We start from the raw sequence: 25678 nt of genomic DNA on the forward strand, positions 1-25678 counted from the left end.
GTGTCTCCCCTCTCTCATCATGGGAAATGTGAGATCGCTGGGGAATAAAATGGACGAACTGACTGGGCTTGTCAGGAGTCGGAACATTTCGGGAGAGCAGTGTCATGTGCTTCACTGAGACGTGGCTGCACGAGGACGTACCCGATCAAGGCGTTTCCATAGAGGGCTTCCAGAACGTTTGAGCTGACTGAAATTGTACTGACAGCGGTAAGTGTAAAGGAGGGGGGCTTGCGGTTCTGGTAAACAACAGATGGTGCAATCCTGGGCATATTACGATCAAGGAACGTGTTTGTAGCCCGGATATTGAACTTACTGCTGTTGGACTCTGGCCATATTATTTGCCAAGGGAAATCTCGCATGCAATTGTGGTTGTTGTGTACATCCCTCCCTCTGCCAACCCGACATTGGCACGTAACATCATTTACACCGTCATAGCCAGATTACAAACCCAGCACCCGAGTGCCCTCATTACTATCTTGGGTGACTTCAACCATGTTACCATGGTTAGAACACTGCCTAACTTCACGCAGTATGTGAGCTGTACAACCAGAGGGGAGAGGACTCTGGATTTGATGTACGCTAACGTTAAGAATGCATACAACTCCTCTCCCCTCCCCCCACTGGGAAGGTCAGATCACAACCTGGTGCATCTAAAACCTTGCTACGTGCCTCTGGTGAAGAGTAAACCTGCAACCTCGAGGACAGTGAGGAAATGGTCAGAGGAGGCTTATGAGGCGCTCCAGGGTTGTTTTGAGGTGACAGACTACCAGGCACTCTGTGAACCACATGGAGAGGATATTGATGGGCTCACAGAGTGCATCACTGATTACATCAACTTCTGTGTAGACTGCAATGTTCCGCCAAGAACTGTCCTTTGTTATTCAAATAACAAGCCATGGGTGACAAAGGACATTAAGGACATCCTGAACGCTAAAAAGAGGGCGTTTAGCGATGGAAATAGGGAGGAGCTGAGGGCAATACAGAGGGACCTGAAAGCCAGGATCAGGGAGGCTAAAGACAGATACAGGAGGAAGCTTGAGTGGAAACTCCAGCAGAACAACATGAGAGAGGTCTGGAGGGGGATGAGGACCATCACTGGGTTCTGGCAAACTAGCAACAGAGGAACTGAAGGCAGTGTGGACAGGGCCAACAAACTTAACCTGTTCTTTAACAGGTTTGACATTGTGGCCCCTGCCCACCCCCCACATGATTCATCTGTTGTTGGCTCCCAACCAACACATATTCCACTCTCCTCTCCTACCCCTCCTCACAGTCCCCCACCCTGCTCTCATGACTATACCCCTTCCCCACACAAAACCACCACGGTGGGCTTCACGGCTGAACAGGTGAGAAGACAGCTGAAACGTCTCAACCCAAGCAAGGCTGCAGGACCGGATGGTGTCAGTATCAGGGTGCTCAAAGCCTGTGCCCCTCAGCTATGTGGAGTACTTCGCCATGTATTCAACCTGAGCCTGAGGCTCCAGAGGGTTCCTATGTGCTGTGGAAGATGTCCTGCCTCGTCCCTGTGCCGAAGACGCCGCGCCCCAGCGGCCTCAATGACTACAGACCGGTGGCATTGACCTCCCACATCATGAAGACCCTGGAGAGACTCGTTCTGGAGCTGCTCCGGCCTATGGTCAGGCCACACTTAGATCCCCTCCAGTTCGCCTACCAGCCCCGACTAGGAGTTGAGGATGCCATGGTCTATCTGCTGAACCGTGTCTACGGCCACCTGGACAAGCCAGCGAGCACTGTGGGGGTCATGTTTTTTGACTTCTCCAGTGCGTTCAACACCATCCGCCCTGCTCTGCTGGGGGAGAAGCTGACAGCGATGCAGGTGGATGCTTTCCTGGTGTCATGGATTCTTGATTACCTGACTGGCAGACCACAGTACATGTGCTTGCAACACTGTGTGTCCGACAGCAGCACTGGGGCTCCACAGGGGACTGTCTTGTCTCCCTTTCTCTTCACCATTTACACCTCGGACTTCAACTACTGCACAGAGTCTTGTCATCTTCAGAAGTTTTCTGATCACTCTGCCATAGTTGGATGCATCAGCAAGGGAGATGAGTCTGAGTACAGGGCTACGGTAGGAAACTTTGTCACATGGTGTGAGCAGAATTATCTGCAGCTTAATGTGAAAAAGACTAAGGAGCTGGTGGTAGACCTGAGGAGAGCTAAGGTACCTGTGACCCCTGTTTCCATCCAGGGGGCCAGTGTGAACATGGTGGAGGATTACAAATGCCTGGGGATACGAATTGACAATAGACTGGACTGGTCAAAGAACACTGAGGCTGTCTACAAGAAGGGTCAGAGCCGTCTCTATTTCCTGAGGAGACTGAGGTCCTTTAACATCTGCCAGACGATGCTGAGGATATTCTACAAGTCTGTGGTGGCCAGTGCTATCATGTTTGCTGTTGTGTTCTGGGGCAGCAGGTTGAGGGTAGCAGACACCAACAGAATCAACAAACTCATTCGTAAGGCCAGTGATGTTGTGGGGATGGAACTGGACTCTCTGACGGTGGTGTCTGAAAAGAGGATGCTGTCCAAGTTGCATGCCATCTTGGTCAATGTCTCCCATCCACTACATAATGTACTGGGTGGGCACAGGAGTACATTCAGCCAGAGACTCATTCCACCGAGATGCAGCACAGAGCGTCATAGGAAGTCATTCCTGCCTGTGGCCATCAAACTTTACAAATCCTCCCTTGGAGGGTCAGACACCCTGAGCCAATAGGCTGGTCCTGGACATATTTCCTGGCATAATTTACATATTACTATTTAACTATTTATGATTTTATTACTATTTATTATTTATGGTGCAACTGTAACGAAAACCAATTCCCCCCGGGATCAATAAAGTATGACTATGACTACTATGCAGACTAGCGGAGGGAAGGAGAGCCTTACACTTCCTTTGGTAGAGACAAATCTCCACCCTGCCACCTAACACTTAAGGCACATAATTAATAATAAGTATTCTGTCTAAGCAGATGAATGAGAATGTGTTGGTCCATTTCCCATTACTTCAGCTGTTTAAGTTCGCAATATTTGCAGACCTTACATACATGTTCTTTCCTTGATTTGGAGCAGAGAATCTAAAAGAACAAGGATTCCTAACCTTTTTAATGCCATGAGCACTTACCATTAACTGAGGGATCCATGGACCCCAGGATGGGAACCCCTTGGTCTAGAGCCATGATAACCTTGTGTCCTTGGCCATTATCACATCATTCACGTTGAAGTTCAAGTTCTAGTTTATTGTTATTCAACCATATTTATGTATATCGCCAAACAAAACAATGTCCCTCTGGACTAAAATGCTCAATACAGTGCCTATAAAAAGTATTCACCCCACCCTCCCAGCCCCGGAAGTTTTCATGTTTTATTGTCATACAACATTGAATCACAGTAGATTTAATTTGGCTGCTTTTGACATCGATCGACAGAAAAGACGCCTTTGTGTCAAAGGGAAATCAGATCTCTACAAAGTAATCTAAATTAATTACAAATATAAAACATGAAATAATTGATTGCATAATTACTCCCCCTTCAAGTCAGTATTTAGTAGATGCACCTTTGGCAGCAATTACAGCCTTGAGTCTGTGTGGATAGGTCTCCATCAGCTTTGCACATCTGGACACTGCAATTTTTCCTCATTCTTCTTTACAAAGATGCTCAAGCTCTGTCAGATTGCATAGGGATCATGAGTGAACAGCCCTTTTCAAGTCCAGCCACAAATTCTCAATTGGATTGAGGTCTGGACTCTAACTTGGCCACTCCAAGATGATAACTTTGTTGTTTATAAGCCATTCCTGTGTAGCCTTGGCTTTATTCTTGGGGTCATTGTCTTGCTGGAAAACAATTCTTCTCCCAAGTCACAGTTCTCTTGCAGACTGCATCAGGTTTTCCTCCAGGATTTCCCTGTATTTTGCTGCATTCATTTTACCCTCTGCCTTCACAAGCCTTCCAGAGTCTGCTGCAGTGAAATATCCCCACTGTATGATGCAGCTACTACCACGCTTCACTGTAGGGATGGTGAGTTTTTGATGATGTATGGTGTTTAGTCTGATGGCCAAAAAGCTCAATTGTGGTTTCATCAGACCATAGAACCTTCTTCCAGCTGACTTCAGAGTCTCCTACATGCCTCCTGGCAAACTCTAGATGAGGTTTCATGTGAGATTTCTTTCAACAGTGGCTTTCTCTTTGCCACTCTCCCATAAAGCTGCGACTGGTGAAGTACCCGGGCAACAGTTGTTGCGTGCTCAGTCTCTCCCACCTCAGTCACTGAAGCTTGTAACTCCTCCAGAGATGTCGTAGGTCTCTGGGTGGCCTCCCTCACTCGACCCCTTTTTGCACGGTCACTCTGTTTTTGAGAACAGTCTACTCTAGGCAAAGCTACAGCTGTGCCATATTCTTTCCATTTCTTGATGATTGACTTAACTGTACTCCAGGGTATACTCAATGACTTGGAAACTTTCTTGTACCCATCTCCTGACTTGTGCTATTCATTAATGTTTTTTTGGGGTTACTTGGAGTGTTCTTTTGTCTTCATGGCGTAGTTTTTGCCAGGATACTGACTCACCAGCAGTTGGACCTTCCGATACAGGTGTATTTTTACTACAGTTATTTGACTGCACATGGTGATCTCCATTTAACTAATTATGTTTAGAAGTTAATTATTTAATTTCTAAAACCAATTGGCTGAACCTGTGATGATTTGTTGTGGCATGTTAAAGGGGGCGAATACATTTGCAATCAATTCTTTAGTGTTTTATATTTGTAATTTATTTAGATCACTTTGTAGAGATCTGATTTCACTTTGACACAAAAGAGTCGTTTTGATCAGTGTCAAAAAAAACAAATTAAATCCACTGTGATTCAATGTTGTAAATCAATAAAACATGGAAACTTCCAAGTGGGGGTGGGGGGGGTGAATACTTTTTATTGGCTCTGATAACTCACACACAACACGTAAGGTAATATTACTGAAAATAAATTTTAAATATAATATATTCCAGACATTTAGCATATGGTGCAATTACGACACAAAGTTAAAAAGTAAACAGTATAATACTACTGACACTTGATACGTGATGAGACCTGGATGGTGACAGGAAGCTCAGTCGCCTCACGGCCTGAGGGTCTTTCATTTTATCTTTATTGTAATTCTTTCCCTTTCAAAACGGGTAGCAGGAATATTTACTCATGAAGGGAGGGAATTTGAGTTTCCAAGGTCGAAGTCCTCAGTAGGATTCTGCTCTGATTTAACACAATCTATGGATGAGAAATTACATGTTGCGATGTATTATCCATGAAAACTGTGGGGGAGGTTCATGGAACTGGAATGATTCTGTTCTGATGATTGTACCATGCCCAGGGTTGTTATCATGGGTGACTTTAACTTCCTTAATATTGATTGGCACCCGACTAGTTCCAAGGGTTTAGATGGGGCAGAGTTTGTTAAGTGTGTCCAGGACGGTTTCCTGTCACAGTGTGTGGACAAGCCGACCAGGGGGAATGCCATACTAGATCTAGTACTAGGTAATGAACTGGATCAGGTCACAGATCTCTCAGTGGGTGAGCATCTGGAGGACAGTGACCACCTCTCCCTGGCCTTTAGCATTATCATGGAAAAGGATAGAATCAGAGAGGACAGGAAAATTTTTAATTGGGGAAAGGCAAATTATGAGGCTATAAGGCTAGAACTTGCGGGTGTGAATTGGGGTGATGTTTTTGCAGGGAAATGTACTATGGACATGTGGTCGATGTTTAGAGATCTCTTGCGGGAAGTTAGGGATAAATTTGTCCCGGTGAGGAAGATAAAGAATGGTAGGGTGAAGGAACCATGGGTGACAAGTGAGGTGGAAAATCTAGTCAGGTGGAAGAAGGCAGCATACATGAGGTTTAGGAAGCAAGGATCAGATGGGTCTATTGAGGAATATAGGGAAGCAAGAAAGGAGCTTAAGAAGGGGCTGAGAAGAGCAAGAAGGGGGCATGAGAAGGCCTTGGCGAGTAGGGTAAAGGAAAACCCCAAGGCATTCTTCAATTATGTGAAGAAAAAAAGGATGACAGGAGTGAAGGTAGGACCGAATAGAGATAAAGGTGGGAAGATGTGCCTGGAGGCTGTGGAAGTGAGCGAGGTCCTCAATGAATACTTCTCTTCGGTATTCACCAATGAAAGGGAACTTGATGATAGTGAGGACAATATGAGGGAGGTTGATGTTCTGGAGCATGTTGATATTAAGGGAGAGGAGGTGTTGGAGTTGTTAAAATGCATTAGGACAGATAAGTCCCCAGGGCCTGACGGATAATTCCCCAGGCTCCTCCACGAGGCGAGAGAAGAGATTGCTGAGCCTCTGGCTAGGATCTTTATGTCCTCGTTGTCCACGGGAATGGTACCGGAGGATTGGAAGGAGGCGAATGTTGTCCCCTTGTTCAAAAAAGGTAGTAGGGATAGTCCGGGTAATTATAGACCAATGAGCCTTACGTCTGTGGTGGGAAAGCTGTTGGAAAAGTTTCTTAGAGATAGGATCTATAGGCATTTAGAGAATCATGGTCTGATCAGGGACAGTCAGCATGGCTTTGTGAAGGGCAGATCGTGTCTAACAAGCCAGATAGAGTTCTTTGAGGAGGTGACCAGGCATATAGATGAGGGTAGTGTAGTGGATGTGATCTATATGAATTTTAGTAAGGCATTTGACAAGTTTCCACACAGTAGGCTTATTCAGAAAGTTAGAAGGCATGGGATCCAGGGAAGTTTGGCCAGGCGGATTCAGAATTTGCTTGCCTATCGAAGGCAGAGGGTGGTGGTGGAGGAGGGAGTACATTCAGATTGGAGGATTGTGACTAGTGGTGTCCCACAAGGATCTGTTCTGGGACCTCTACTTTTCGTTATTTTTATTAACGACCTGGATGTGGGGGTAGAAGGGTGGGTTGGCAAGCTTGCAGACGACACAAAGGTTGGTGGTGTTGTAGATAGTGTACAGGATTGTCAAAGATTGCAAAGAGACATTGATAGGATGCAGGAGTGGGCTGAGAAGTGGCAGATGGAGTTCAACCCAGAGAAAATTGAGGTGGTACACTTTGGAAGGACAAACTCCAAGGCAGAGTACAAAGTAAGTGGCAGGATACTTGGTAGTGTGGAGGAGCAGAGAGATCTTGGGGTACATGTCCACAGATCCCTGAAAGTTGCCTCACAGGTGGATAGGGTAGTTACAAAAGCTTATGGGGTGTTAGCTTTCATAAGTCGAGGGATAGAGTTTAAGAGTCGCGATGTAACGATGCAGCTCTATAAAACTCTGGTTAGGCCACACTTGGAGTACTGTATCCAGTTCTGGTCACCTCACTATAGGAAGAATATGGAAGTATTGGAAAGGGTACAGAGGAGATTTACCAGGATGCTGCCTGGTTTAGAAAGTATGCATTATGATCAGAGATTAAGGGAGCTAGGGCTTTACTCTTTGGAGAGGAGGATGAGAGGAGACATGATAGAGGTGTACAAGATAATAAGAGGAATAGAAAGAGTGGATAGCCAGCGCCTCTTCCCCAGGGCACCACTGCTCAATACAAGAGAACATGGCTTTAAGGTAAGGGGTGGGAAGTTCAAGGGGGATATTAGAGGAAGGTTTTTTACTCAGAGAGTGGTTGGTGCGTGGAATGCACTGCCTGAGTCAGTGGTGGAGGCAGATACACTAGTGAAGTTTAAGAGACTAGTAGACAGGTATATGGAGGAATTTAAGGTGGGGGCAGGGTTTGAGGGTCGGCACAACATTGTGGGCCAAAGGGCCTGTACAGTGCTGTACTATTCTATGTTCTATGTAAACCCCCTGTAAATACAAGGGTGCCCTTGTTTTGATGTTGGAATGATCTCCAGAAGGAATAGTCCTTGCACACCAACCTACTGTCACTAACAGGTAGCAGAGTTTGGTGCAGGAGATGCACAGTGGAACAGAATGAAAGGACTTACAGCATGTCTTGTACGTTACCCACTTAGCGAGTAGCCATTCTGCTGCCTTGATAGTTCCTGCTCTGAGCAATTGCATGTAAAGAAAAAAACACACTAGAATATGAAAATTTAATTTTTCAATAGTTGTCCTTAGATCGGATGAGTTTGTCACATACATCAGAGTGGAATGAAAAGTCTTGTTTGTATGAGGCTGCCAAGTAAACAGTGCACATGGAAATGGTCAATGCAATAACAGATTTACCAGGATGCTGCCTGGATTAGTGAGCGTGTCTTCTAAGGAGATGTTCAGTGAGTTGGGGTTTTCCTCTTTGGAGTGAAGGAGGATGAGAGGTGACTTGATGGAGGTGTACAAGATAATAGAGGCACAGATCGAGTGGATAACCAGAGAACTATTTCCAGGGTGGAAATAGTTAATATGAAGCAGCCATAACTTTAAGGCGATTACAGGAAAGTACAGGGTGGATGTCAGAGTTTTTTTTTACATAAGTGGTGGGTGCTTGGAATGCGCTGCCAAGGGCTGTGGTAGAGGCAGGTACAGAAGGGACATTTAGGAAACTCTTAGATGAATAAATGGACAGTAGAATAATGAAGGACTATGTGGGAGGGGAGGGTTAGATTGATCTTGGAGAAAGTTATAAGTTCGGCACAACATCATGAGCCGAAAGGCTGTACTGTGCTGGAGTGTTCTATGTTGGAAATATAGTAAATATGAAGACCACAGAATAATGTAACGTACAATAATGCAAAGGGAAATTCTAAACTGACAGTAACGAAAGAGGTGGAGGTAAGAGTCAGAGAACGTGGCAGCACCGGGAAGGGCATATGAAAGATGTGATCAGTTCAGGAGTCTCGCAGCAATGGACAAGAAGCTATTCATGAGTCTGGTTGTCAAGGCTTTCAAGCTCCTTTTTCTTCTCCTTGAATGAAGACTTTTTTTCCACTGTAGCCTCTCTTGCAACACCTGTTCCAGTTAAGAAAGTGATGTGTTTGAGTGACATCTTACTGTTTAATTGGCATTTTATGCAAAATAATCATGTTATCACTTGACACAGATTCTTCTCATCACTGTTTTAAAAATTTCAGGGAATTATTTCAAAATTATGATGGGAAGACCTTTCAGTCTAGCATAATGACAGTTTTATAAGCATTTGATTAAACTGAATGTTTAAAGAATTATTTTCTACAAGAGTAAAAGTGATCAGGAAGGAAACAATGGATTATTAGACACAAATTAAATGAAGTGCTAAAGTTGAAATTCTGTAGTTTGTCTGGGCGCTTAAAGCTAACAGCATTTTCTAGACCCGTTCGCAAAATTAAAGATTAGCTTCATTTGTCATGTGTATATCGTAACGTACAGTGAACTGCATCAAATCAAATCAGCGAGTATTGTGCTGGGCAAGTGGCGCCTAACCCTAATCGGTATTGATTACAATTCCATTGTTTCTAAAGCCCACCCTGAACGCATTCTGGAGATGTTCCTTTATCTGTTTCTGCTTCCTCTTGGTAAATGGGGCAATTTTGCCGGTTAATATTTCATGAACCCTGGCCGTAGCAATGTTTTCTCACGTCTGCTTTTGCAGGTAAGTGGACGGTGGAGGAAGAGAAGAGACTGGCCGAGGTGGTGCACGAGTTAACAGCCACTGACCCCGGCGACATTGTCACACAGGGAGTATCTTGGGCAGCAGTGGCGGAGCGAGTGGGGACCCGCTCGGAGAAGCAGTGTCGCTCCAAATGGCTCAATTACCTCAACTGGAAGCAGAGCGGAGGGACGGAGTGGAGCAAAGATGACGAAATGAACCTAATCCTGAGGTACACCACTTCCAAGTAGAAGGTCTAAGCGTAAGAGACCAGTTAACTCAAGCCCAACGAGCCCTTGCCACCCAATTACACCCACGTGACCAATTAACCTACTGACCAATATGTCTTTGGAATGTGGGTGGAAATCGGAGCCCGTGAAGGAAACCCACGTGGACCTGGAAAGAACATACAAATTCCCTACAGCGGCCAGAATTGAACCGGGTCCATTGGTGCTATAATGGTGTTTCACTAACTGCTAGGCTACTGCGCTGCTGCCAGTGTCGGTATAATGTTTTCTTTGCAAATTGAGCCAGACTCAGTCTGAACTTGTGTCATCTTCACCATGGGAGGTTGGGGAGGCTCCGATTGTACTCACTGCAGTGTAGGGGAGTGAGGGGTGATCTTACAGAAGTTTATCAATCCAGGAAAGGCATAGATAGAGTGAATGTGCACAGTCTTGCCCAGGGTTTGGGAATCAAGAACTAGAGGTTTAAGTTGAGAGGAGAGAGATTTATTAGGAACTTAAACTTTATTAGGACGCTGTCTGGATTAGAGTGCTTGTGCTATAATGCGAGATTGGACAAACCCGGGTTGTTTTCTGTGGAGCAGTGCAGGCTGAGGGGAGATCTGATAGAGGTGTATAAGATTATGAGAGGCATAGACAGACAACATCTTTTTCCCAGGGTTGAAATGTCTGCTACCAGAGGGCATGCATTTAAGGTAAGGGGGTAATTTCAAAAGAAATGTGAGGGGCATATTTTTTTACACGGAGAGTGGTGGGTGTGTGGAACGCGCTGCCTGGGGTGATGGTAGAGGCAGATTATTTAGGGACTTTTAAGAGACATTTAGATAGATACGTGAATGTGAGGCCATTGTGTAGGCAGAAGTGATTAGTTTAGTCGGTCATTTGATTACTGATTTAATTGGTTCGGCACAACATAGTGAGCCGAAGGGCCTGTTCCTGTTTGGTATTCTAAAGGGTCAATGTTATCAAACACAGTGGGTGGTCGGTATATGGAACAAGCTGTCAGAAGATGTGGTTGAGACAGGTATTAAACACATATAAAAGCCAGTTGGACAGATATATAGGTAGGAAAGGTTTAGATGCATATGAGCCCAGTGCAAGCAAAAAAACTAGCTTTGGTGGGCACTTTGTTCAGCATGGGCCCAATGGGCTGAAGGGCCTGTTTTCCTACTGAGGTTGTTGAGGGTTGAGCAGAGACAGTGTGTGAGTGTGACCGAGTGGAACCTCCTGCATTATAAATCTTACTGCCTTTTTAAAAGGAGAGAGGTTTGCTTTATTTGTCACACGTACATCGAAACATACAGTGAAATGCGTCATTTGCATCAAATCAACTCAGCGTGGGTAGTGCTGGGCAGCGCACAAGTGTCACCACATTTCCAGCGCCAACATAGCATGCCCACAACTTACTAGCCCTAACCATGTAAACTTTAAGTGATGCTTTTTAGCAGCAAATAACCTTCAAGTCAATTTCAAGTTCAAGATTAATTGTCATTTAACTATACCCATGAATACAGCCAAATGAAACAGTGTTCCTCTAACATCAAGGTGCAAAACACAGAACCACCGTCACACACACAACACCGCACATATAACACGTGTGATTATGACAGCAGAAAAACATTGAGTTACGAAAAATATTAAAAAGTTATAATATTGCCCAAGACCAATTCTGCAGATGCTGGAAATCTAGAACAGCACATGTAAAAGGCTGGAGGAATCCAAGAGGTCAGGCAGCATCTGTGGAGGGGAATAAAGTTTCAGGCTGAGACCCTTCATCAGGACTGGAAAAGGGGCAGAAACCAGAATGAGAAGGTGGCGGATAGAGGGGAAGGAGTACAAACCGACAGGTAATGCCTGAGACCTGGTGAGAGGGTATTAAGTAAGAAGCTGGGAGGTGATAGGTGGAGGAGGTAAAGGGCTGAAGAAGAAGGAATCTGATAGGGGAGGAGAGTGGACCATAGGAGAGAGGGAAGGAGGAGGGGCACCAGGGGGAGGTGATAGGCAGCTGAGGAGAAGAGAACTGGTGAGAGGGGAGCCAGGGTGGAAAAGGGGGAGAAATTGCTTTAAGTTAGTGAAATCGATGTTCATGCCATCAGGTTGAAGATTGCCCTACCTGCAGCCTAAGATTGTCAGTTTGGAGAAGATTATACAATTGGGAGATTGACAATAGGTGGGAAAATGTTAAGGCTGAAGTGGAAACTAATGTTGCTGGTGTAGATCATTCAGAGAAGTGTTGGTGCATTTCCTTATAAACGGTAATTTTTTTTAAACGTAACTTCTCATTGTGGGGTACATTAGATTGCTCAAACAGACCTAAACCAGAATTAAAGTTCCCCAGACTGAAGAAGTTTATTTGTACAATGGAAACTTTAGTGAGGTTATGAGACCTTGAGTTTATAACAGATTAACACTTCTGTGTCCTACCACAGGCGAAATAGAACAAAGCTCTTGAAGATAGTAGTTCAAAAATAATTATTTTAGATGGAGACGGGTAGTGTTGCACACATCAGTAAGAGGAATCAAAAGACAGATTATTATCTAAATGGGGAGAGGCTGTGAATGAGTGAAGTTCAGAGGGATCGAGGTGCATTGGTGAATGAATCACAAAATATTAGCAAGCCACTTCATTGGGCAGGTAGGGAACTGGGCATTGGTGTTTGCTGGGGGAAAGGGGAGGAGGACAAGCTGGCAGGTGATAGATGAGACCAGATGAGGGGGAAGGTGGGTGGCTGGGAGAGAGAGGATTAAGTTTTTAACCATTTTGGCTTCTATATTGAGAAGACATGTTTAGGTGGACCAACAAGTATTACTTGGGCTTACAGACCTTCTGACTCTTCATAGACAAATGTATTTATTTAGTAACTTGGTTTAGAATTGCAGAACTGAACGCAGAAGATGAGAGTGAGATAAATTGGGACGTCATGGCTGAAGGTTGGAGCAGTGTCCGCTCTCCGCAGTGGCTGAGAAGTAAATGGTGGACAATCAAGCGGCAAGTTACGAACCACAAGGATCTGACATTTGCAGGTACAATCATTGTCAGAGTGCAATCCCCCTCTGGTGTGGTCTCATTGTGTGGTGTTGCAGCCCCGATATAAAACCAGAAAGTCATGGGGCCAAATTGTTACCTTTGATACTCCCTTCACAGATGCTTCCTGACCTCCTTAAGTATCTCCGACATTGTCTGTTTTCTATCCTACTATATGTTAAATGTTAAGAAGTTAGTTGTCAAGTTCAATTACTACACCCCACCACCAGCAGGAACTTCAAACAGCATCTCTTATGTCCTCTAGTATTTACATTATACTGACTGCCCGTTACACCGCTGGAGTTTAAGGCCGCAGTGAAGGTCCTCCATCGCTGTATCTCCTTGGCCACTCAGATGTAGGATTCTTTGTTTTTGTTTGACCAGTCAGGGTTGTTGGCCCTGAGCTGAGCCCCTGAACCTGGAGGACAGGTGGACCACCCATTGTCTGGCCTCTACCTTTTGACCTGTTTGGATGGGTGACATGAACAAGAGCCGAAGCATAAAGCCCTGACTCCAGCCAGCTTGCTGTCCGGGTCAGTGAGGCACGTAAGCCTCTGAACCACGACAAGGTTGTGGATGTAGCGTTTCCACCCTGTAATAAAAGCCCAGTCTATCCACCCCAACTATACCTCTCATAATTTTATCTCCTTCTATGAGGCAGCCCCTCAAATGCTGGATAATCTTTTAGGCCAACGTTTCAGTGCGGTATTATGGGGTGCTGTGCTGTTCAAGGTGCTTGTATTTGATGGTGAATTGAAGCCCCAGTTTCCTTCTAAACCAGGGGTTCCCAACCTGGGATCTGCAGACCCCTCTGTAAATGCTAGGGGTCCATGGCATAAAAAAGGCTGGGAACTCCTGCTCTAAACTGAGTGGAAACAGTCCCATGCCCTGTTTCAAAGCAGGTTTCCAGAGCTAGTGTCATTCAACATTAAAGCAGGTGAAACAAAAAATACTCTGCAGACCATGCAGAATCCGAATCTGAATCAGGTTTAATATCACTGGCATATGTTGTGAAACTTGTTGTTTTGCGGCAGCACTACAGTGTAATACATAATAAAAACTATAAATTACAATAAGATATATGAATAAGTAGTGCAATAGGAGAGCCAAAAAAGGAAAAAAAAATAGTGAGGTTGTGTTCCATGGGTTCAGTGTCCATTCAGAAATCTAACGGCGGAGGGGAAGAAGCTGTTCCTGAATCATTGAGGGTGTGTCTTCAGGCTCCTGTACCTCCTCCCTGATGGTAGCCATGAGAAGAGGGCAAGTCCTGTGTGATGGGTGCTGCCTTTTTGAGGCATTGTCTTTTGAAGATGTCCTGGATGCTGGGAAGGCTGGTGCCCATGATGGAGCTGGCTGAGTTTACAACTTTCAGCAGCTTTTTCCAATCCTGTGCAGTGGCCCCTCCATACCAGACAGTGATGTGAAGAGACACTGTCACTGTCAAGTCAGTAACTTACTTGATCTGAAGGAAGTAAGTTAGTCGTTACCACACAGCTGTCTGTGGAATCTTGCTATGCACAAGTTCTGTATTTTCTAGATTGCTATAGTGCCCACAATTCAAAATTATCTCCTGATTTAATAGCTCTACAGAAATACAGGTACTTAAATTGAACTTAAATCATCTTTTGCTGGTTCCTTTTCCTAACATCCAGGTTTGATATTTGAAATACTAGTAAATTTCATCAATGCATTGATGGTCTTGTTGATACTGACATTAATTTGTGGCCATGTTTTTCTTGGTGAAAGTGCCCCCCCACGGTTCCAGCAATGATAGCTGTCTTTCTGCCTCCGCAGAGCTGGTTGAGAGTCTGCGGCAGCTGGTGGAGACCCTGAAGCAGCCTCACCTACCGGTGCACCAGCTTTCCGAGGGTCAAACAGGGTCGAGTTCGCGCAGTTCCAATCCAGCCTCTGTCCAGCAGCTACGGGTCCGGTTGGCTCAGATGGAGGAGAGCAGCAGTGTCCCGAACAGCCCCGTGACAGCCCTACAAATCCCTGTGCAGATCACTCACGTGGGTACGTAGAGTCCAGCTGATGTGCTTCTGTCAGTCGTCCGGTGCACCAAAGGCACGATGTGGCGATCAGTATTTAGCTCAAAGAATCCAAATAGTAATTCTCAGTCCAGTCAGATCACTTACCATCACAGACAAACATACACAGGGTATTCAGATTCATTTTCAGATTTACTTATCACATCTATAAAGAAGCATACAGTCAAATGCGTCATTTGCATTAACATCCAACACACCATGAAAACAAGATTTATGCAGCAGCGACAATACATTACAAGGACAAACATAGACTACCAAATTATATTGAACTTGCACATGTGCAAAATAAACAATAAAATACACAAAATAATACCAGTGACAATTGAGAGAGCAGAAGATGCAGTCTGAGGTAGTGTTAGGGCTTTTCACCCCAGTTCAAGAACCTGATGGCAGTGAGGAAGAAGCTGTTGTTGAACCTTGTGGTTTGGGTCTTTGGGCTCCTGTACTTCCTGCCTGATGGTAGCATTGAGAAGAGGACATGGGCCAGATGCTGGGAATAAGTAGTCTAGAGAAGTTCTGTGTTTTTTTTTAAATGTTACATATCATCAATATACATACAACATACTGCAGAACAGTACAGGCCCATAGGCCCATGATGTGCCAACTCTTTGACCTACTGTCAGATCAATCTTACCCTTCCCTCCATCAGAACCCTCTTATTTTCCTATCACCCATATGCCTATCTAAGAATTTTTTAAATACCCTAATGTACCTGTCTCTACCACTACCCTTGGCATTGTGTTCCACACACTCACCACTCTGTAAAAAATCTTACCCCCCCCCATACTTTCCTCCAATCATCTTAAAATTATGTTCCCTCACATTAACCATTTCCATCCTGGGTAAAAGTCAATGGCTGTCCATTCAATCTATGCATCTTATCATTTTGTACACCTCTCATCCTCCTCCACTCCAAAGAGAAAAGCCCTAGTTTGCTCAACTTTTCCTCATAAGATGTGCTCTCTAGTCCAGCCTGGTAAACCTCCTCTGCACCCTCTCTAAAGCTTCCCGATCCTTCCTAAATGAGGCAGCCAGAAGTGAACAGAGTGTAGTCTAACCAGGGTTTTATAGAGCTGTAACATTATCTTGTACCCAACCTTACTTGAACAAACATGATAAGAATATGATTGGTTTATAACCATGATGTTTTTGCAGCAACAGGCGATTCCTGTGGCACTAATGTAGACTGTGAAACAATCACTCTGAACGCTGGAACCCTGCAGAGGTTCGAATTCCTCCCAGTGAGTATAACAATTCATCTAGAATTGCCTCTGCCTTGTTACTATGAATCCTGTATTCTTCTCAAACCATTCAGCATAATGAACCTAGCAAATGAGACTGATTTCACAGGAGACCATTCACAAAATAATGAAATTGCTAGGACTTCCTAATTAATAGCAAGTTAAGTGAATGCAATGAGATCCACGCTGTGACAGGAATGTAGCTGATGTTAACTGAGGTCCAGCCCTTGTAACAGCAGTGAACGTCAGACAGAACATTGTTTCCACATGTACGGAAATCCTGTTGTCCTGGCTGAAAATGCATCTGCTGTGAGTGTTGGACAAAGGGACAATTAAGTTCAGCTCCAATCCCCACACAGGAAAAATAGCCTGCTGATGTTCACTGACAAATGGGTGAGGCCTTGAACCATGGTGCCAGTCTGCAGAGTTGTTGCTCATTAAGGAACTGTGGAAAGGACAGAGAAGAGCAGGGGTTCCCAACCTTTTTTAAGCCATCAACCCCTACCATTAACTGAGGGGTCCAGGTTGGGAACCCCTTGGCGTAGAGGATGTAGGGAAGTAACAGGTGAAAGAGGAAGAATGATTAGCGAATCCTCTCTTGTGGAGAAGGAATCAGTACTCTGTTACCAGGCAAGATGTTCCTGAAAACTGAGAGGACTAGAGTATAAAAGCTGAGGCTTTATAAGGCATTGGTCATAATGTACTGTTCTGGGTCCCATTGTCGAAGGAAGGGTGTGATGCAACTGGAAAATGATCCCAGGAGTGAAAGGGTTGACATATGAGGAACATTTGATGGCCCTAGGCCAGTACTCGCTGCAACTTAGAAGAATGAGGTGGGATTTCATTGAAACCTATCAAATATTGAAAGGCCTAGAGTGGATGTGGAGAAGATGTTCCTATACTGGGGGAGGTCTCGGACCAGAGGACACAGCCTCAGAATAGAGGCACGGCCATTTAGAACAGAGATGAGGAGGAATTTCTTTAGCCAGAGGGGGATGAATCTGTGGAATTCATTGCCACAAATGGCTGTGGAGACCAAGTTAATGAGTGGAGGTTCATAGGTTATTGATTGGTCAGGGTGTTACAGTGGTTACAGGGAGAATACAAGAGAATGGGTTTGAGAGGGATAATAAATCAGCCATGATGGAATGGTGGAGCAGACTCGATGGGCTGAATGACCTAATTCTGCTGCTATGTGTTAAGGTTTTATAATACATATTCCAACACACCCACAAATGCACTTCCCACATCAACTACAAGGTTCCCTATGGGAATAGAGACGAGCACAAAGAAGAGAAAAGAGGAGAAGTTAAGAAGGGAGTTCCAGAGGTTGGGATGCAGGTATCTAAGGGCAATGATTAAACTTTGGGCCAGAATTGGAGATCAAGTTTGAGTTAATTGTCATGGGCATACATGTGTGGTATAAATGAAATATAAAGATCAGCTTTGTTTGTCACATGTACTTTGAAACATTGAAATATATATTGAAATGTATCATTTGTGTCAACATCCAACACAATCCAGGAATGTAATGGGGGGCAGCCCACCAAGTGACGCCAACATAGCTTGCTAACCTTGCTAACCCTAACCGGGACGTCTTTGGAATGTGGGAGGAAGCCAAAGCACCCGGAGGAAACCTCCGTAGTCATGGGGAGACTGTAAAACTGCTTAGAGACAGTGCCCAGATTTGAACCCTGATCGCCCAATCGATGACACTATAAATCCTCACACTTTACAGCGGCATCACTACTGCGCCGCACGTCTTGGCATGTCATGAAGATTAGCTTTGTGCAACAGCAGCACATAAATAAGTTAATAAACCAGGATTAACTATATATAACTTGCACATCAAAATAAACAGTACAAGTTGAGGGAAAGTGTTAGGGTGTTTCAGGACCCTGATGAAATACAGTCGGAGGTGGTGTTAGGGTGTTTCAGGACCCTGATGAAATACAGTCGGAGGTGGTGTTAGGGTGTTTCAGGACCCTGATGAAATACAGTCGGAGGTGGTGTTAGGGTGTTTCAGGACCCTGATGAAATACCATCGGAGGTGGTGCTAGGGTGTTTCAGGAACCTGATGAAATACAATCAGAGGTAGTGTTAGGGTGTTTCACGTGGGTTAAGGACTGATGAAATGCAGTTGGCTTGGTGTTAGAGTGTTTTAGGTGTGTTCAGGAATCTGCTGGCAGTGTGGAAGAAGCTGTTGTTGAACCTTGAAGTGTGGGTCTTCAGGCTCCTGTACCTGCTGCCTAATGGCAGCATTGGGAAGAGGGAACGGCCTGAACGATGGAGGTTCCGAATGATGGGTTTCAGCTTCCCAAGATGGTGCCCTTTGTAGCTGTCCTCAATGGTGCGGAGAACTGGCTAAGTCCTCCACACTCTTTAGCCTCCTGCATTTCTGACCGCCTGACTGGTTGGAGCAGACAGCCTGATAGATACAGTGCCCTCATTTCTCGATAAATAGATAGCTATTCAAATCACTTTTTGTTTGTACGTTTGGAAGCTAATTTCTTCTCATTTGCATATTATCTAGTCATTCCGGCTGCAGCCCACAGGAACACCAGGAACGTACCTGATCCAGACCAGCTCAAGCCAAGGCCTTCCAATAACCCTAGCGAGTCCTGCCGTCACACTGACCTCACCCTCCTCCCCGGAACAGATCATCGTGCACACACTCTCAGTGAGTCCGAGTTTTAAAAGCAGATGCTGTAATTCAGAAGCAGCAGCAGATGTCGACTGATTCATGTAGTTGATTTTGTGTATGTTTTGGAAGTGTTTGGACCTTGTTAAAATTTTAACCTGGGTACATAGAGCATAGAACAGTACAGCACCGGTCATTTGGCCTTTCCAACTTATACTAACAGTTCTCCTCCTGTGTAAAGATTAGCTTTATTTGTCACGTACACTAAGTGGCCACTTTGTGTACCTTCTATATCTAATACAGTAGCCACGAAGTGTATGTTCATGGTCTTCTGCTGCTGTAGCCCATCCACTTCAAAGTTTGACGAGTTGTGCATTCAGAGATGCTCTTCTGCACACTACTGTTGTAGCGCATGGTTATTTGAGTTACTGTCGCCTTCCTGTCAGCTTGAACCAGTCTGGTCATTCTCCTTTAACCTCTCTCGTTAACAAGATGTTTTCCCCCACAGGACTGCCACTCACTGGATGTTTTTTTGTTTTTCGCACTAGTAAAGTCTAGAGACTGTTCTGCATGAAAATCCCAGGAGATCAGCATCTTGAGATACTCAAACCACCCCATCTGGCACCAACAATCATTCCACAGTCAAAGTCACTTAGATCACATTAATTCCTCATTCCAATGCTTGGTCTGAACAACAACTGAACCTCTTGATCATGTCTGCATGCTTTTATGTATTGAGTTGCTGCCACATGATTGGCTGATTAGGTATTTGCATCAATGACCAGCGTAGTCCACATATGTGCTGGGGGCAGCCCACAAGTGTCACCATTCCAGCACCAACATAGCATGCCCACAACTTGTTAACCTTAACCCATACGTCTTTGGAACGTGGGAGGAAATTGGAGCACCTGGAGGAAATCCACATAGTCAGAGGGAGAATGTACAAACTCCTTTCAGACGGCAGGAGGAACTTAACGCGGATCACTGGCGCTGTAATAGCGTTACACTAACGGGTATTCTACCGTTCAATTCCTTCATGTTTGTTGTCTCCCCAAAAGCCTGTTAAGCTCCCTTCGAGTACCTGATTCCACTACTAGCCCCCAGTAATCCATTCCAGGCATCCACAGCTCTCCACATGAATAAATCTTGCCCCTCATGTAACCCTTTAAACTCAAAGTTCAAAGTAAATCTATCACCAAAGCACATGTACATCACCTCTATCTGTGTAAAATACCTATTTCTCACATTCCACTCTATACTTTCCTCCAATCACTTTAAAATTATGCCTGGTCACATTAACCATTTCTGCACTGGGATAAGGATGCTGACTGGCTGCCTGCACAACCTAATCCTGTACATCCTTCATCTTCCTTTACTTCAAAGAAAAAAGCCCCAGCTCGCTCAGCCTTTCCTTATAAGACATGCTCTCTAATCCAGGCAGCATCCTGGTAAATCTCCTCTGTATCCCCTCGAATCTCCCCATAATGAAGTGAGCAGAACGAAATCTCCTTTGAACTTACCACTCTCACCTTTAGATACATGCCCTTTAGTATAAGACATTTCCAGCCTGAGGAGCTTATTACACTGAATCTGTGGTGAGATGTGCTGTTCTGCAGCAGCTGGTACTGTAACGTGTTAGGTCTCCCCTCAGACTCCGAATGTTGGATAGATCAGTTTTATTCACCAGATACATTTACATGTAATAGGAACTTACTGTAGTGAGTTGGTCAGGGAACGACAGGCAACAAAAAACAACAACTTTCAGCAATTATAAAGAATTAAGAATTATATAAAAATAAAGTTAAAGGAATAAAATGTGCATAAACATATAAACACCAGCGTTGTCTGTTGGTCTGGTTCGACCATGGATGTTGTGTCCCAAGTGTCTATGTGAGACTCAAGCCAGGGCAGTACGATATGGAGAGCAAGCTGTTACCTGTGCAGCAAGCTCCCCCTCTCCACGCAGCTGTTGAATCCAAAGGAACAGCAGAGACGATACAGTTTGGCACCTGCAGCATCACAGGAGTTGCCAGTCAATGTTGAACTCAACGTAGGACTGCCTTAGGGGCTCCAGCTCTGGGGTTTCCTTGGGGTTTACTTCCCCATGAGTGGGTATAGCCGCAAAGTAGCGGAGGTTTGAGATCAGAGATTTCCTTCTAGATGAGCTGCCAACCACGGCTCACGAGACCTATCTGCCCAAAGTGACTGGGTTTAAGATGCCAGTAACCCACCTTTGTCCCTTCTGCTGTCAGTAGAAATGTTCTGCTGGGCTTAGTAGCTAAGCCACACGTGATGGTCAGGAGCTGGACTTGGTTGTCAGAGTCTATTTGAGGCACATGCCATTGGGAGGATTTAATAGGTTAGTGGGAGCTCATTCCCTCTTCCACCCCACCTCCCACCCAGCTATAACAACCAGCATGTATTTACAATGTAAACAACATTACTAAAAGTTTTTTTAAGTGTTCAGATTTTCAGCTGTTTCCAGTTAAATTGAAGCCAGTTCTGTCCTGTGCCAACAGTCTGAAACCCTCCTCCACGGTACCAGTGACAACCCCAGTGTACAGATGGCACAGCCAAGCGTCATCATCCATGCGGTTGCCACCGATGACATTACTTCCTCCATAACCCAAGCGGAGCTGACGGTTGACCCCGAAATTGACCAAGCTGCTCTGACTGAGCGCCAGATCGACTCCAGCTCACTCGGATCCACTACCTACAGTGAGATCGATGAGGCAAAGCTAACCGAGGACCAAGGCGCTGGTCAGAGCGACCTTGCCGGGACAGAGATTGGCCAAGCAAGCCTCAGCTGTGACAGTCGTGAAGATATGATGGGCTCGGGTGTCAATATTAACGAGACAGACCTCCGGCAGGAAGTTGAGGTTCAGTCCGATCTCAGTGGTGCTTACACAGCAGAGGTAAGAACTCAAATCCTGATCAGAAAGCAGGCAAGAAATAGGAAGAGGATTAAATTTAGCTACCTAAATATCACTATATGACTAAAGTTAAGCTCTCTCGTTTTTACTCAGAATTTTCTCCATACTGTAATAGGTGTAATGTCGAAGAGGCCTCTCTAATTCATATGTTTTGTCCTGCCCGTGGCTTGATAAATCTTGGAAAGAAGTATTTCAAACTTTCTCGGAGCTTTTTAAAGTAAACTTTAAACCCAACCCTCTGACTGCCTTGTTTGGCATTGTTGGAGGAAATGATTTTACTCTTAAGCCGAATGATTTGCACATCTTGGCTTTTATTTCTCTTTCAGCCAGAAGAGTTTTGTTGCTCAAGTGGAAAGGTGCCGCTCTGCCTGCTCGTGCCCATTGGTTGATTGATGTTATGTCATGTTTAAATCTAGAGAAGATTAAGTGTTCTATTTCTGTACCTAGACAAGATTTTTTCACACTATGGGGACGTTTTTGGAACTACTTTCACAATTTTCGATTTGGTCAGCAATGATGATGGCTATTATATGTTTGAATTTACGACTATATGTCAGATTTTTTTTCTTTTAACCAAACAGCTCTTTTTCTGTTCTTTTTCCTCTTTTTTTTCTATTTTGCTATGAGGTTTTATTTTTGCTTTAGATTAGAATAAAATATACCTTTTCAATATTATGGTTAATTTACAATACAAAGTTATGGGGAAATTCAATCGTGTTTCTGCTTCCATAATACCATAATGTATTTTGTATTCGTCTAAAAAGAAAAAATTAAATAAATTTAGCTACCTGTGTAATAAGACAATACATATTCCAGTAACGTTCCTTAATCACAAAGGTGTGGAATTAGAATCGGTTTAATATTGTCACATATACTGAGATACAATGAAAAGCTTGATTTGCATACTGTTAATACAGTTCAGATCATTGCACAGTGCATTGAGGTAGAACAAAGTAAAACACTAACAGAATGCAGAATAAGGTGTAACAGCTACAGAGAAAGTGTGCTGCAGGTAAACAGTAGATAGAAGATCATAACGAGGTAGATTGAGTGCAAGAGTACATCTTATTGTACTAGTTAATCAGTCAATGGTCTGATATCAGGGGGATTGAAACTGTCCTCAAGCCTGGTGCTACATGCTTTCAGGCTTTTGTATCTTCTGCCTGATAGGAAGGGAGAGAAGAGAGGACGTCTGGGATGGGTGGGCTTCTTCATGGTGCTGGCTGCTCTACCGAGGCAGCAGGACGTGTAGACAGTCCATGGAGGGGAGGCTGGTTTCCATGATGTGTCCACAACTCTCTGCAGTTTCTTAGGGTCACATAGTTGGTAAATAAATAAAGAGTGCAAAAGACGAATAACGCGTTAGTGGACCATTCAGAAGTCGATGGCTGAGAAGTTGTTCCTGACAAATGTTGAACGTGGGCCTTCAGGCTCCTGCACCTCCTGATGGGAGTACTGAGAAGAGGGATTGTCCGGATGGTGAGAGTCCTTTACGATGGTTGCCACTTTACAAGCTGCAGCTGGGAGTGAACCCGTATCACTGGTGCTGTGAAGTGTAACACTATCGTGCCGCCTACTTAAGGAAAGTTTGATCAGTACGTGTAAAGGAAGGGAGAGTTACGGTCCAGGCGCAGGTACTAGGGCGAGGTAGTAAAACAGGTTGGCATGGACAAATGGACTGTTTCTGTGCTGTAGTGCTGTATGATTTCTCAGGGCATTTGGGGATGTGCAGTAAATGGTGGCCTTGCTGAGGATGGCTATGTCCCAAGAAATGATAAACTGGCATCTTCCCAACCTTCTCCTGTCTGACAGGCTCTGGTATCTCCCAGTATCGAAGCAGGCATTGATGAAGAAGCAACACTCATCGTGTCCTCGGATCACGGCTTCATTCAGCCCACAGACGACATTGACAATGATTCCGTTTTGCCATTATCAACGCTGACTGGTGAGGAAACCTGAACATCGGGTTTGTGTCTGCAACATTCATACCAATCCACGGTACCTTGCCCAAAAAAACTCTAAGTATTTTTTAAAATAATTTCACTGTCATTTTTCTAAATAAAAATTGCCATGGGTAATGTGCTTGTGAAATTGTAGCATTGTTTTGTGAAACCAGCCTTGTGGAGGACAACTGTGCTGGGAATTAGACAAGATTTTCATTACAGCATCAGCCATACACTGTGTACCTTCCTTTACAGCCCCACGTTTACCCTCGGGACACGGGTTCAGACACACCATGTAACTGACTGCCGAGTAACTGTGTACCTTCCTTTACAACCCTACCCGGTTACCCTCGGGACACGGGCTCCGGGACACCATGTAACTGACCGCAGAGTAACTGCGTATCTCCCTTTACAACCCGAGCCGGTTACCCTCAGAGTAACTGTGTACCTTCCTTTACAGCCCTACCCGGTTACCCTCAGGATACAGGCTCAGACACACCATGTAACTGACCGCAGAGTAACTGCGTACCTTCCTCTACAACCCTACCCGGTTACCCTCGGGACACGGGCTCAAACACACCATGTAACTGACTGCCAAGTAACTGTGTACCTTCCTTTACAGCCCCACGTTTACCCTCGGGACACGGGCTCAAACACACCATGTAACTGACCGCAGAGTAACTGTGTACCTTCCTTTACAACCCTACCCGGTTACCCTCGGGACACGGGCTCCAGGACACCATGTAACTGACCGCAGAGTAACTGCGTATCTCCCTTTACAACCCTAGCCGGTTACCCGCAGAGTAACTGTGTACCTTCCTCTACAACCCTACCCGGTTACTCTCAGGATACAGGCTCAGACACACCATGTAACTGACCGCAGAGTAACTGCGTACCTTCTTTTACAACTCTACATGTTTACCCTCGGGATACGGACTCAGACACACCATGTAACTGACCGCAGAGTAACTGTGTACCTTCCTCTACAACCCTACCCGGTTACCCTCGGGACACGGGCTCAGACACACCATGTAACTGACCGCAGAGTAACTGCGTACCTTCCTCTACAACCCTACCCGGTTACCCTCGGGACACGGGCTCAGACACACCATGTAACTGACCGCAGAGTAACTGTGTACCTCCCTTTACAACCCTACATGTTTACCCTCAGGACACAAGTTCAGACACACCATGTAACTGACTACAGAGTAACTGTGTACCTTCCTTTACAGCCCTACCCGGTTACCCTCAGGATACAGGCTCAGACCCGCCATGTAACTGACCGCAGAGTAACTGCGTACCTTCCTCTACAACCCTACCCGGCTACCCGCAGAGTAACTGTGTACCTTCCTCTACAACCCTACCCGGTTACCCTCTGGATACAGGCTCAAGGTGGTGGTGAACTGCCTTCCTCAGCTTCAACACTCCCTGTGGGCTCTTCATTCACAACTTCTAATTGTAGATTCCTGCACTGAAGAGATACCAATAACTCACTGTGAAACAACATACCGGGGGGTGGGCACGGAGAGGGGAATGTGCTATACGATACTGAGATGGGTGGCGGGGCGGACAGCGTTAAGGAAGCAGCGAGTCTGCAGAAGTACTTGGACAGATTAGGAGAATGAGCAAAGAAGTGGCAGATAGTCATAGAGCACTACAGCACAGAAACAGACCCTTGGGTCCATTTAGTCTGTGCTGAACTATCAGTTTGCTTAGTCCCATTGACCTGCACTATATTCTTCAAATCCCTTATCCATATTTCTCTTAAATGTTGAAAACGTACCTACATCCACCAGTTGTGCTAGCAACTCATTCCACACTCTCACCACCCTCTGAGTGAAGGTTTCCCTTAAATATTTCACCTTTCACCCTCATTCAAGCTCAGTGGAAGGAGCCTGCTTGTACTTGTGCTATCTATACCTGTCATAATTTTGTATACCTTCATCAGTTCTCCCCTCATTCTCCTATGCTGTAGGGAGTAAAGTCTTAATTTATTCAACTTTCCCCTGTAATTCAAGTCCTGGCAACATCCTTGTAAATTTTCTCTGCGCTCTTT

At 45.0% G+C, this 25678-nt stretch overlaps 1 protein-coding gene across 6 annotated transcripts in view; it reads left to right on the forward strand.

Moving 5' to 3' along the window:
• dmtf1 (cyclin D binding myb-like transcription factor 1) overlaps positions 1–25678 on the forward strand; it is a 109894-nt gene that overhangs the window by 78507 nt on the left and 5709 nt on the right. For 4 of the 6 annotated variants that reach the window (XM_072241742.1, XM_072241747.1, XM_072241743.1 and 1 more), the window contains 7 exons: positions 9550–9778; positions 12664–12815; positions 14611–14829; positions 16020–16105; positions 18639–18785; positions 21266–21661; positions 23492–23624. In XM_072241742.1, coding sequence (XP_072097843.1) covers positions 9550–9778; positions 12664–12815; positions 14611–14829; positions 16020–16105; positions 18639–18785; positions 21266–21661; positions 23492–23624 — 1362 coding nt within the window. Of the gene's footprint in view, positions 1–9549; positions 9779–12663; positions 12816–14610; positions 14830–16019; positions 16106–18638; positions 18786–21265; positions 21662–23491; positions 23678–25678 lie in introns of all 6 variants that reach the window. The other 2 variants (XM_072241745.1, XM_072241748.1) reach the window with 2 other exon arrangements.

The sequence above is a fragment of the Mobula birostris genome, chromosome 23 (genome assembly GCF_030028105.1).
Source record: "Mobula birostris isolate sMobBir1 chromosome 23, sMobBir1.hap1, whole genome shotgun sequence".
In the NCBI taxonomy this organism is placed as follows: domain Eukaryota; kingdom Metazoa; phylum Chordata; class Chondrichthyes; order Myliobatiformes; family Myliobatidae; genus Mobula; species Mobula birostris.